The 14,552-nt window shown below is 41.2% G+C and overlaps 1 protein-coding gene across 2 annotated transcripts in view; it reads left to right on the forward strand.

The window, feature by feature from the left end:
* Positions 1-14,552, forward strand: part of STAB2 (stabilin 2) — a 169,441-nt gene that overhangs the window by 43,551 nt on the left and 111,338 nt on the right. For both annotated transcript variants that reach the window (XR_004275576.1, XM_032299531.1), the window contains exons 10-15: positions 6,982-7,115; positions 8,789-8,871; positions 10,828-10,977; positions 12,509-12,652; positions 13,226-13,282; positions 13,434-13,559. Coding sequence is in view for 1 of the 2 variants with exons in the window: in XM_032299531.1 (XP_032155422.1) it covers positions 6,982-7,115; positions 8,789-8,871; positions 10,828-10,977; positions 12,509-12,652; positions 13,226-13,282; positions 13,434-13,559 (694 nt within the window). In the remaining variant the exon portion in view is untranslated. The remainder of the gene's footprint in view (positions 1-6,981; positions 7,116-8,788; positions 8,872-10,827; positions 10,978-12,508; positions 12,653-13,225; positions 13,283-13,433; positions 13,560-14,552) is intronic.

Below are 14,552 nucleotides of genomic sequence, written 5' to 3' on the forward strand. Positions count from 1 at the left end.
ATAGACACCCAACACACATATGCACCAGGCACACCCTCCCCTCAAACATATATTCTGGCAATACTGAGAAAAAAAACAAGCTGGTATAGGCATTGTTTTGTTTTGTTTGTTTGTTTTGAGACAGTCTTGTTCTGTCACCCAGGCTGGAGTGCAGTGGCACAATCTCAGCTCACTGCAACTTCCACCTTCTGGGTTCAAGCCATTCTCCTGCATCAACCTCACCAGTACCTGGGATTACAGGTATGCACCACCACACCCAGTTAGTTTTTGTATTTTTAGTAGAGATGTGGTTTTAGCTTGTTGGCCAGGCTGGCCTCGAATTCTGACCTCGATCTGCCCACCTCTGCCTCCCAAAGTGCTGGGATTACAGGCACGAGCCACTGCACCTGGCCTGTATACACTTTTTACCATACTCTGAGAAAGTCTGAGTAGAACACCTTAAGCAATTTCTTTCCTTTGTGTATGAGAAGATACAATATAAAATGAAACTGAAATATCAGACTAACATAAGCTGCATCCAAATTTGTGTTTAGAATGTCAGATAAACTAACATTGTGATGTTAGGAGTACATGCATCACCCACAAACCTTCCCACACCTCAAATTGACTATCTTCATCTGAAAAAGGGTCTAAGTAAAAAGGCTAGCTAAGTTATACTGATAAAATATGAAGCCATCAGTCCTCAGGTAATTTAGTTCATCTGGAATAAAAATTTATTTCATTTATGCCTTCTCAATAGGGCAAGTAGTTTATGCAGAATCTTCAAAATCATACTGCATTTATCACAGAAGACCACCTGATCAAGAAGAGTGAGTTCAAACATGGACTCTACCATTCCCCCTGGGGTGACCTTGGACAAGACTAAACTTTTCTAAACCACAGTTCCCTCACCTGCCAAGTAGGTCTAGAGACCAGGAATCTCTGCCTGTGGAGAACTAACAAGTTCATGTATCTAACATTTTTTTTAAACTCTAAGCTCCATTTTGATGATTACTGAGAACAAATAACTTTATGCTTTGCCTCTTTATTTTTACTTATTAATAGATGTAGGAAGTAAGGGACAATAGAAGAGAAGAGCATCTCTCTCTTATTTATCTAAACTCAGCTACAAAGTAGCCAGGACACAACTGAGAGGGCCTATTGGAAAAAGCACAGTTTACATTCCAGTTGCACAAAAGTACAAACAACAGTGAAATGTAGGGACTTTTGGAATGTTAGTGGCATTGATGATATTCAGTGTTTATATAAGATCTGTACAAGTTGGGATATACTCAATGTAAACAGTCTTCCCAAGAATCCTATCCAAGGCAACATGGTGCAGTGGCAAGAGATGTTCTTAGATGGATATAGGTTTAAATCCCAGCTCAGCCACTGCCAGATGTGTTTCCAGCAGTTTGACCTTTAGACCTGGGCAACAGGAGCCCCTCCTCTGGGCACTACATGTTAGAGGCTCCCATTCTGGCCGTCTGCTGGCTACACCAAGGCAAGGAATCTGAAAGTCCAAAGGCACATACTCCCTTAGAGTCTGGGCCCCCCACTAGACCACACTCAGGGTATTCAGAAACCTGTAATTTCCTGCCCAAACAGCTCCAGATCAGCTTCCAGGGCCTGGGACCATATCCAGGGTGTGAAGGGTATGGCCAAAAGAGGCTGTTCATAGCAGATGCAGACGAACCACCATTATCTCCACCACTCTCGTGAATATACCTTTGCCTCAGAGTCTGCTGACCTACTATTTTTCTTCAGCTGTTTGGGTTGCTATAATAAAGTGCCATACACTGAGTGGCTTATAAACAACAGGAATTTATTTCTCGCAGTTCTGGAGGCTGGGAAGTCCAAAATCAAGGCACCAGCCATTTCAGGGTCTGGTGAGGCCTGGTTCATGGGTGGTGACTTTTTACTGTGTCCTCCCAAGGTGGATGGGGGAGGGAGCTCTCTGGAATGTCTTTTATAAGGGCACTCATTCCATTGGCGAGGCCTTTACTTTCTTGATTTAATTATTATACCTCCCAAAGGCTGTACCTCCTAATACCATTCCCCCATGGATTAGGATTTCAACATATGAATTTTAAGGTGGATACAAACATTCAGCCCATTTTACTGTTCTTCAAACACTCCACAGTGCTCCCCACTCCTGGCCCTTGCATGTGCTCTTCCTTCCACTTGGGATGCCATCCCCACCCTCTACCCACCTCCTCCGAGTCAGACTAACACCCTGCTCCTTCAATGTCCAGCCTAAGTATCTCCACCTCTAGGATGCCTCCCCCATCCTCCCATTCCTCCCTGATGCCCCTCCCTCTGGACTCCCAGAACACCCTGGAATGCATCTACGAGAGAACTAGGCTGAGGATGTAGCACAGTGGTGGTGAGCACAGGCACTGCCAGTTACAGGCTGTGTGATCTTGAGTGAGATACTTAACTTCTCTGTGCTTCAGTTTCCTTATCTAAAGCTAATAATGTGGCTAATAACGGTACCTACCTTATAGGGTTGCTGTATTAGAAAAGATACCACACTGAAGCCTTCATAAGAATATGTAACATAAGAGCTATTAATAAATGCTGGCTATTATCATTACTTATCTCAATCCCCAACTAGAATATAAGGTCCATGTCTTATTCATCTTTGCTGCAACAACTCCTGTCAGTTTGACCCTTAGACCTGGGCAACAGGAGGGGTACAATTAACACAGTGAAATGATGGGTACAAAAAATACTATCAGATAGAATGAATAAGAACTAGTGTTTGATAACAGGGTGACTACAGTCAACAACAATTTATTGTACATTTTTAAATAACCGAAAGAGTATAATTGGATTGTGTGTAGCATAAAGGATAAATGCTTGAAGTGATAGCTATCCCATTTACCCTGATGTGATTGTTATGCATTGCATGTCTGTATCAAAATAGCTTATGTTTCCCATAAGTATATCCACATATTATATACCCACAAAAGTTAAAAATAAAAATAAGAAAAATAAGAAATAAAAAAAAAACAGTGAAATAAATGAGACTTAGAAGGAACATATGAAACAATGAAGGAATGAAATGAGCCGATGAAGAAATGAAGGAAGCAACTGTACTAAGACTTTGAGGAGACCCTATATACTAACTAAATCTCATCCAGCACTAAATGTGATTAATCACAACCCATAACTATAAAATGCAAATGGCTTCTGTGTGTTTTTAAAGCCTTAAGACACCAAGAGACATTTACTCCTAATAAAAAGAAAACAATTTCCTAAAGAGGTGATGTTGTGACTGTTCCATGGCTCAACTGAGAACACTTAAGTTAGAAACTGGTCTCATAAAATCTTGGACTTTGGACTGAGATTTGAAATAACAATTAAAAATAGTGCTGCATTCATGCATTCCATTCAGCGCTAAGGCCATTAAAGTATGATTCTCCTGCAATCCTTAGGAAAGAAAGGCCAGGTCACTTGACACAAAACAGACCATTGGCCACCTAACAACTTAAGAAACTTTTAGAGAGAAACATACTCAGTAGTTTGTAAAGGTTACATGTCTTGCTATTGACAGTTGTCTTCAAATGAAGGAATTTAACTTATAGCAGGATTAATTTTTAACTGTTTAAAACTTTAAAATCAATTAAAAACTGATTAATTTTTAAATGACTGTTGTATTATATCCCTTCCCAGAGTTACCAGTCTCCTCTTTTCCATCCTTAAATTAGCATATCACAGGGCTTGCAGAGGAGGTTGGCATTTAAGTAGGAAACTGTTATTTGATTGTATTGAATTGTTTCATGGTTAGATCAGCTTTAGTGATTCCTTATGAAGAGGGTTCCCAACCTCGGCTCTATTGATGTTTTTGGCCAGACAATTCTTTGTTGTGAAGGGCTGGCCTGTGTAAGTAGATCCCCATCTCAGTTGTGGCAACTAAAGGTGTCTCTAGACATTGCCAAATGGCTTCTGGAGGGGCAAAATTGCCCCTGGTTGAGAGCCACTCCTTCATAAAAACCCTGAAGTCTTCATCAGTAAATGATTCCCCAAGTGTTTGTCCAGCTAGAAAGCTCATATACAGCTGGGTGCGGTGGCTCATGCCTGTAATCCCAGCACTGTGGGAGGCCAAAGTAGGTAGATCACCTGAGGTCAGGAGTTTGAGACTAGCCTGGCCAACATGGTGAAACCTCATCTCTTACAAAAAAACATAAAAAATTAGCCAGAGGTTGTGGCACATGCCTGTAACCACAGCTACTCAGGAGGCTGAGGGAGGAGAATCGCTTGAACCTGGGAGGCAGAGGTTGCAGCAGTGAGCTGAGATCACGCCATTGCACTCCAGCCTGGGCAACAAGAGCGAAAACTCCATCTCAAAAAAAAAAAAAAAAAAGAAAGAAAGAAAGAAAGAAAAGAAAACTCACATGCATCCTTCTAGAATTAAATATTACTTTCTCCTAGAAGCTGTCCCCTATTTCTCCAGGTAAAATCAGTCACTTCCTCCTCTATGTCCCATAGCATCCTATTCAATCATCTAACATGGTGCTTACAATGGAACTTCAGTTATCTGTCTACGGTCTGTCCTCCTATGTCCCAGCACCTCTAGGTCACTGTTGTCATTATAGTCACCTTCTTCATCATGTCAGCCTTGCCCTTGCCATTATCACCTGCCAAGCATTGAGCTTTGTCTATATGTCTGTCATGGGGCTATGTCTTTCCTTATCTCTCAACCACCCTAAACATATTATTAAACCCACTTTATAAAAGAGGAAACTGGGACTCAAGGAGGTAAAGTGGCCTTCCCATGTTACTGTAATTATTTTGTGTTCTGGTCCATCCTCCGCATGTAAGACTCAAGAGGGGCAAAGAGTCTCTTATTATCATCTTTGTAGTTCTCTTACTTAGAAGGTTCCTAGAATTAAGAAGGTACTTAAATAATCAGTAAATAATCACTTAAACAATCAGGCACTGCCCTAAGTGCTAGGATATAATGAAGAATTATTATAGTTGGGATCCATCTTCTAGAAGAGTGTACCATCTAGCAGAAGAGACAGTGTCTCCAGAGGTAATTCTGGTGGATAGAGTTGTGATGGAGGTATGGATGGGATGTGCTGGAAGTTCTCAACACAGCTGGGGAGACGTCACACCGGAGTGATAAGATGAGGGTGAGAGAGCATTCCTGGCAGGACAAATAGCCTGAGAAAGGCATAACAGCCTTAAAAATGAAGCAGTTTGGTGCTGCTGGAATTTTCAGTGGACAGCAAAAAGAAGACCCAACAGGATCCTCTTGTGTACACTTTCTCATGTGGACACAAGGACTCAGTGAGGGTTTTAAGCACAAAGGTGCAAGAATTTTTAAGCACACTCAGGAGATTGTATGAAGGACAGATGTCAGGGCAGAACATAAGGGCAGAAAGACCAGGTAGCGGCTGTGCATCAATCCAGGCAGAGGGTGGTGGGACTCTGAAGGTCTGCAGCAAACTTGTTGAACACATAATCTATTTGCCATGGAAATATATTTAGAGACACAGGAGAATTAACAAGTGCACAGTCTTTCTTTAGAATGCTCTCCTCAGCATGAGTCGCAGCTGTGGTATGGTGTGAGCACTGCAAAACCGTGATGTAGTCAAAGCACGTCTTTGATTCCCTGCATCTCTCCTCTCTGGAATGTTCTTCCCTTACCTCGCTTTGGTTCCTGGCTCATCTCCAAGATCCTGGTGAAAGTCATCTTCCTCATCACCTTGTCAATTTCAGCCACTGTCAACTCCTCTGTGCCTCATAGTTGTGGCCTGCCAGAGCTTACAGACTCACAAGAGCTGAGTGTTAAATTTTCAGGAATTTCACAAGAGGGTTAGCATCATCTTATTAGTTTGAAATTGGCCAAGATGGGCATATGAGCCTTAGAAATTAGCAAATGATACAAATTAGGGCTTCCCCCTCCCCCAGAGAGTTGGTTGTTAAACATTTATCAGCATACCACTCCTAGTACATTTTTAACTCTACTTCTTTCTTATGAAACTATTGTACAAAATCTCTGTGACTTTCATTGTTTATATATTTATTTCATAGTTTCTATATTTATTTTCATTGTTTATATACCTCATTGTTTGCTATTTATTTAATTCAATTACTACTTTTTGTATAATATTCATTAAGCACCTATTATGGACCTACGCTGTGCTGGATTCTGGAGTTCACAAATACACATATAGCTCTTTTCTCTAATTTTATAAGGAAGCAGATATTAATCAAACAACCACCCAGATGAGGGTGAAATTACACTATGATTGCTGCTATGGAGAAGAGCTACGTGGTCCCATGAGAGTATATATAATGGAGACACAGTAAGGGAGTGGAGAAAAAGACAGGCAATCAAGGAAGCCTTCCTGAAGAAAGTGGCAATTGAGCAGAGATCTCAGCTAGGAAGGAGCAGGGGGTGGGAAAAGCATTCTAAGCAGATCAACAATGCTGAATCTTTACTGTCCTTCAAACTGAATTCAGTTGTTTATTCTGATTCAGTCATTCTGCAGTGGAGTCCTAGAGTCCACATTTATACATAGTAAGCCCTCCAAGTGATTCTGATGTGCATGGTTTCTTGATGCATGGTTAGTTAGGATCCATCTTCTAGGAGAGTGTACCATCTAGCAGAAGAGACAGTGTCTCCAGAGGTAATTCTGGTGGACAGGGTTGTGACAGAGGTATTGATGGAATGTGCTGCAAATGCTCAACACAGCTAGGGAGAGTTCACATCAGAGTGTAGTCACACTTTGAGAAATACTGAGACAAAGAGCATACAAAAATATTTAGTGTTGACAGTTACATTTATTAGGCATCCATTTCTTGAGGAGCTACTAGATGTCAGGTACCACACTAGGAATGCTCTCTTGTGTTTGTGCCTCACCTCTTTTGTCCCTATTCTACCTTGGGCATCCTTTGCTCCATCTGTTCGATGAGGGCATTGGACTGTATGATCAAAATACTCAGCGACTTTAAGACCCTGAGAATGTCTTTTCCCCCTCTCTACAGATGTACTTGCCAGAAAGGCTACGTGAGTGATGGCTTCAGATGTTACGGAAACATTATGGAACGACTCAGAGAATTAAATACTGAACCCAGGGGAAAATGGCAAGGAAAGCTGATCTCTTTCATCTCAATCCTAGGTACGCAGCTACAGATACAGATTTCCACATAAAAGGCAGTCTTCTTTCAGGAAAGGGCATCTGCAAGACACAATCATTCAGGAAAGGGACAGGCAAACCTTGTCTATTAGAACCAGCCTTTCTAGGGAGGGGCCATGCAGGTAAGAGGGAAAGGGCAGGCAGCTTGTTTCCAAGTAGACAAGCAAAGAGATAGTACCAAGAGGACTAGCAATGCAAGAATTGGTAGGCAGAAAGCTGAGGACAGGGTCTGGGGTCACCAGAGACCAACAGAGCTGCAGTAACAGGAAGACCAGGACAGTACTGACGTCAGGATACAAACTGTCCCCCTCACCCTTGACCTTTTAGATCCTTCAGGTATGAACAAAGCTTGGCAGGTAATACTAGGAATGGAGAGGCTGACTGAGACCCCAGGACAGCATCCATGTTCCTCAGTGGTGGGGCCATCTGAATTTCGGAATAGTCTTGGTTATATGCAACCATCTCAGCACCCTTGGTCCCCTAGTCACTAATTGCCTACAGTGACACATTCACCTCCAGCCCCTCAGGCTAGGTGAGAGCCTAAAACACCCTCATATATTTGCAAATGCCTTCTACGGGCCATTACTCCACACTCTTGAGAATGAAATATTATAACTGATCACAGCATTGGATACAACTTCCAATGAAACACAAATCTGGCCATTCTGCAAAACGTAAAACACAAGACATGGCCAATCAACGGAAACCTTAAAATATCAGCTTTTATACTGGAATTTACCAGTTGCCAAAAATGATTTCCTGGCAAGAACATAGATAAATGTCATCGATGGATCAATGCTGTGTTCTCTGCATAAATCTTAAGGTTAAATATCCCATTTAATGTCTCCTGCATAAACATCCCATTTTTTCCAAGGCATCCCATAGGGAGCCAACTATTACTGGCATCCCTTGGGCTCAGGGGCAATCTGCCAGGTTCCTCATAGCCTTATTCTAAGAACTCTTAGAATACCAAATGAGAGCAGACAGGGGTGAGGTATTGTTTTTTGCAGACCAGGCCCTCCAGCATTTCCCTAGACAGAGTCCTGTTGACCTTTCACCTTCCCTATGGCAAGTCCTTACACACTGCCTCCGGTGTGAGAACACAGAGCCCATCCTGGCATCCCAACTTCCCCAGGTGATGAAAACAGGACTACCACATACTTTGCTGGGACCACCGGAAAATAAAAATGCAGGATTCTTTGTTCAAAAATTATTAAGCATCTCAACGTGGCAACAGCAGAGCATTAAACCAACCATCGGGGCTCTTCCGAGCTGGCCCTGGTTAAAAACAAGGGCGGCATCTTTGCTCACTGAGATGGTGACGAGTCAGAAGGTCAAGCGCAGGATCAGGGACCCTGGGATTGTGGTTGGATACTGTCATGCCTGAACTGCTCAGCCTGGGTATCTTTGCAGCTAAGGCTGCGTCTACAGGAAAACTTCCATGGCATGATGTAGAATGTATTGAGGCCACGGCTTTAGGGCACCTTACATGCTTGGAGAGATTCCCAGTTGACACAGGGCCTGTACATACCCATTAGAATAGTGAAGGGCATAAATGGACCAGTTGTGACCCAAGACTTATGGCCTGATTTTACTCCTCATGTGCCACTGACTCATTTGGTGTTTTCTCTCTTTGTGTTATTTCGACTCCTAAGAAAAAGCTTATGCCTGGCCACTGAGCAACCTGGGACCCTTCACAGTGCTGTTACCCACAGACAACGGCCTGAAAGAATTCAGTGTGAGTATTTAAAATGACCGTACACCAAGGGGCTAATATGAAAAGCCTTATGGGCAGTATCTTCTTTTATTTAAAGTGGGAAACTCCCATTAAAATTAGCCTACTGATGATAAGGTTGGTGATTTTTTTGATAAACTTCTTTTAGTGATATATAACATCCTTACAGAAAGTATACAAATTGTAAGTGTACAACTCAATGAATTTTCCCAGTGTGAATGTACTTGTATAAACAGTAGATCCATTACCAGCACCCTAGAAGGCTGCCTGGTCCCCCTTTTTAATCATTACCCTCTACAGGTAACCACTGAGTGTTCTTAACATACAGCCAGGTGATAAAGAAGATTTGCATAATGCAAAACTGCTCACTTCCCACAGGAAGAATTAAACCAATGTATTAGCTAGGTATGTGGGTTTTTAAAATCATTGTAAATGGTACAAGTGATAGGAAAAATAAGAAGAAAATTTTAGTCTTCAATGCGAGCAGCTGTTGTTTGAGATAATGTCATCCAGTGGGAATGAAACTTGTAGTGCCTGGCGGAGGCATCCTGTCGAGATGGAATCACTAAAATATCAATATTTAGTTTAATGTAAATAATGGGTATATGGATTTGTATACAATTTTATTATCTTCACTGGCCTCCACTTTAATCATTGGATAGGAACTTGTATCCTATATATCATTCTAACTTCCCCCTCCCACCTTTACCATCTAACATGTGTTTTTATTTTTCCTGATCTTGATTTTTGTTTTTTCTTGAGACGGAGTCTTGCTCTGTCACCAGGCTGGAGTGCAGTGGCACAATCTTGGCTCATTGCAACCTCCACCTCCTGGATTCAAGCAATTCTCCTGCCCCAACCTCCTGAGTAGCTGGGACTACAGGTGCTTGCTACCATACCCAGCTAATTTTTGTATTTTTAGTAGAGATGGGGTTTCACTATGTTGACCAGGATGATCTCGATCTCCTGACCTCCTGATCCTCCCACCTCGACCTCCCAAAGTGCTGGGATTACAGGCATGAGCCACCATGCCTGACCCTGATCTTGATTCTTGTTGTGCATTCTTGTCATCTGTTTTAAAAGTTCTATGAAACAGATTAGGTAGGAATAAATAAACATATAAGTAAATGGATTAACAAATACACATAAAATAATGGAAGCCAATAAAAGATTGAAATCTAGGAAGTGGAAATAATAAAAATGAAAAAATAAAATTGAGTTATCTTAATCAAAGATATTTTGTGGTAATAATTTTTGTTGCCATGAATCAAAACCCAGTAAGTTCTGGGCTCTCTTACCCTCATATACTACCACCATTAACCTGTCTGATATTCATCTTTCTATTGTTAACCTTCAGAGGTATCCTCACACCACCCCTGTTGGAAAGAACCAGCAAACATTGTATGCCTCTAGGCTAGGCACTTTGCACAGAGTCTCTCATTTAACACATAGTTTACACAGAGTTAATATAAGTAATCCATTTATTGTTGACTACGTAATAATAACAAAATGTAGATTTGGTCCCATGGATTTCAAAACTCAACTTTTCAGTTTACTCACTTTACCTACTCTTTCCATGAAACTTCATAGTTCATTCCCATCTGCTTTCTGTGTTCAAGATAGATTTCTCGTTCCTTGCTCCTCCTGGGGCCACTGTGATGCTGGGCTTTCCCCATCTCAGTTTCAGTGCTAGAGCAAACTCCTCTGGTTTGAGAGTAGACTGTGCATTGCCTCCAACTCTCCAGATTTCTACTCCCTGGAAGAACCGGCCCAGGTTGATTGCACTGATGGAAATGTATAGCATGTACAGTTGTCAATGCTTTCATACATTTGTATTTGCAAAAGCCTAAACCCATTAGGGTGCCCTGACTTTGATGTCTTTGATACTAAGTAAAGCAAAGCATGTGTTGCAAAACTCTTCTTCTTCAAATAATAGTCAAACTGGCCCTTTTGTCGTAGGCAAATGAGCTACTGGTGGATAATAAAGCTGCCCGATACTTTGTGAAACTCCACATAATTGCTGGTCAGATGAGCACCAAATATATGAATAACACAGACACATTCTACACCTTGACTGGAAGGTCAGGGGAAATCTTCAACAGTGATAAGGTAACAGTTCCTCTGATTTTCACTCCCAGAACTAAACTGTCCACCGAGCCAATGCCCATAGCTTTTGGTCTCTTTATGTTTGGGGCTTGTGAAAGGTAACAAGGAAATTCTTTCCTTATGTATTGTTTGTCAAACACCTTCTTATACAGGAAGAAACAGATAGCAACACCGGGAAAGGTCATGGAGGAAGAGTGGAGTATTATGCAAAGGAGATTACAAAGTGTTTGACTTTGGTCTGGTCTGATTTAGTTTTCAAGGCAACTGTCATTTAACTGCCAGCAGGAAGGAGAAACTTTGCTATAAATCTGTTTCCTGAAAGCATCAGCACAAAGCCAGATCAGCATTCCTCTTACAAAGGAAATAGATTGTGTTTGTTTTAGATTGCTGGAGTTGATCCATCTTCCCCAACCTAACATTCATCTCTCCTAATGCCATTAGTTCTGTTTGTTTTTTATATAAACCCATCCTCCCCTACCCCACCCCCATTTCTTAACTCTTTCTGTGATCTTATTGAGCTGGGGAACAGGTGATTAGGCAACAAAAATGTGCATGTGTATAGGCACAGGACCTATACTGTTACATTTCACTGAACATCAATAGTTAATTGATTTTTGAGTGCTTGTTCTAAGCAAAGTATGGGCATAAATCTTTAGTTGTGTTATATAAGGCTCACAATAACCCTGTTAAAGGAGGGACTATCATAATCCCTGTTGCTCCAGTGGGAAAGTAGAGAGGCCACACAGTAAGTAACAGAGCCAGGATTCAAATGTGGCTCCAAAGTCCACATTCTTAACCAATCTGCTGTAGTACGTGTGTGAGGATGGACTATGCATGGATGGGTGGGTGGATGGATGGATGGATGGATATATGGATAGGTCACTGAATGGATGGATGGGTAGATACATGGACAGGTCACTGGATGGGTAGGTGGGTGGGTGGGTGGATGGATGGATGGATAGATAGATGGATGGCTGGAGAGATGGCTGGAGGATGCATGAATGCATGTATGTATGGATGAATGACAGATGAAGATGTGGCTTTCTTTCTTACAAGGATATACATTTATTTACTTGTTCATCCATTAAGCCAATATTACTAAGTCTGTAACGTATTGGGATTCCTATGGGAGGAAGAAGGAATTAGCTTCAGTTATTTATTCCACAAATATTTTTATTGTGTGCCTTCTCTGCGAAAACACTAAAGTGAGTGATGAATTTATAGTAAATTAAATAGTTTTGTCCTTATGAAGCTTGCAGTCTGCTGGAGGAGAGCTTCATAATACCTTTCCCAGATTTAGCATGTATAGTTGTCAGTAGGACTTTCATACATTATGTCTTTTGAGCTTAATGAAAACTCTGTGAGGTTAACCAAGTGGATACCTTTATCCCCACTTTAGATTAAGTGACTTACCCAAAATCACATTGCCAATAAATATCAAAGCCCAAGGACTCAAGGCTTCTAACTCTAGTCCGATGCTTGCTCCTTCCAGGACAACATAAGAATCTTATTTTGTTTTTCATTGGTGTTTTAGGACAATCAAATAAATCTTAAACTCTATGGAGGCAAAAAGAAGGTAAAAATTATACAGGGGGACTTAATTGCTTCCAATGGCCTTCTGCACATCCTTGACAGAGCCATGGACAACTTAGAACCCACATTTGAGAGCAACAATGAGGTGAGTATCCAGATAAAAGTCACATCAGCCCGGGTCCATCTTCCTTTGTTCCCTGGAGAGTCATATTCAGAGCCTTCCAGCACTCTGTGCTGTGCTTCATCTGTGCTAGAATCTCGAGCATAGAGGAGAAGGGATAGTTTGTCTGTTTCCAGTAGAATCCTGGGCATCTCTACAGAAAGAAAGCAATACATACAACACATATGTGGGAAAGGTCTGGATTTTTTTTTTTACCTTTTTTATGGCTGGATCAGACAACTCAGTCCAGTGACCAATTGTCATGAAAATGTGTCCCTCTTGATTTATGGAGGAGGGCATTTGTTGCTGCAATAAAACTTATTCCTTCTGACCTAGATGATGAGGGCCAAAGGATACTTCAGAACATGCAGATCTAAGCTACTGTTTCAACTACAGCAAACATTCATATGATGCATTGCAGTTGACCAGGTTCATTTCCATAAATCCATACTGACATGTAAACTCTGTCATCAGTCTTTTAATATTAATGTTAGGGTTTGTGTTTCCTAAACAACATTATTTTATTTCCTGATCTTTATGCAAAATGTCTCTTTTTAGCAAACCATAATGACAATGCTACAAACAAGATACAGCAAGTTCAGATCTTTGTTAGAGGTATGCACTTTTCATAATTTTCTGAAAAATATTTATGCCAAGACTTTTGTAAAATTAGCAGGGTTGTCAATTATAAATACTTTCTGGGGAATTACGTTAAATATTTGTCCAAGGTAGGCTGTAGATACAACATTTCATTTCTCAAATGCAGGAAACCAATGTGGGACATGCCTTAGATGAGGAAGGAGGTGGTGGACCCTACACCATTTTTGTTCCAAGTAATGAAGCATTGAATAACATGAAGGACGGCACTCTCGATTACCTCCGTTCTCCAGAGGTACTGTATTCTGCACGCTCTGATGGCATCGTGTCAGCAGCACTGCCTCAGTCTGTGTCTATACAGGTTTTTTCTAAACTAGGGATAGTAAATAAGTTGCACATTTATCACCACCTACCCTCCAACGACCAAGGCAGACATCATTAATCAATCACAACATTCTGGAACTAAGCCTGGATATCGCTTCAGTCTCTTCAATAGAATTTCAAGTAGCTGTGATCAATTAGATTTGACACAGGAAATAAAACATATTTGCAATCCCAGGCCTAAATCGTTGGTTTGATTTGCCCTGGCTCTTCTAATATTTCTTACTAGTAAAAGCAACACTTTAAGTTCCCTACAACTCTAAAACCACCTGGAGAATGAAGCCTACACTAGGTCATCCAGGGCCAGGACTAGGCCAAACTTTAAAAAGAATAAATGTTATTTTTAGATGTTCCAGCCTTTCCTTTCTATTGCTTTCATCTTTCTCCACTATGGGCTTTCCATTCTCTCACACTCCCCTCTAAAAGGGAGATTCTTGACTCCTTCATATCAGATGTCAAGACTGAAACCATTTAGTGTTTATTTTCCCAGAAATAATAGCTTTAACTTGAGGAGAATAGCCTCTTGTGGAATTTTGTTCATTATAACATCAAGTAGTCAAATTACATGAAAGGTCACATGCTTTCTTCCAGTGCCCAGAAACTATGCCACCATCTTGGCAATGGGGAGAGATGACCTATGACTTCATAAAGATCAGTGTTGATTGTATAGAATGTGGAGGGAAGGAAAAAAGGGTGTCCAATTATTTTAGGGTAGTGATTCCCAAAGTGTAGTGTAGTCAGAAATCATCCATGGAGCTTGGTAAGTAGGAAGATTCCAAAGCCCTACCTCCAGCATTCTAGTTTAGTGGTGCTGGGATGAGGCCCAGAAATAGACATGCTGGTAACCACCAACTTTCTAACTCAGATAGCTCCAGCCCATGCTGTTTTGGGAACGCTGAAAATTGTT

Source organism: Sapajus apella, unplaced genomic scaffold (assembly GCF_009761245.1).
Source record: "Sapajus apella isolate SASKATOON/1434 unplaced genomic scaffold, GSC_monkey_1.0 scaffold2, whole genome shotgun sequence".
In the NCBI taxonomy this organism is placed as follows: domain Eukaryota; kingdom Metazoa; phylum Chordata; class Mammalia; order Primates; family Cebidae; genus Sapajus; species Sapajus apella.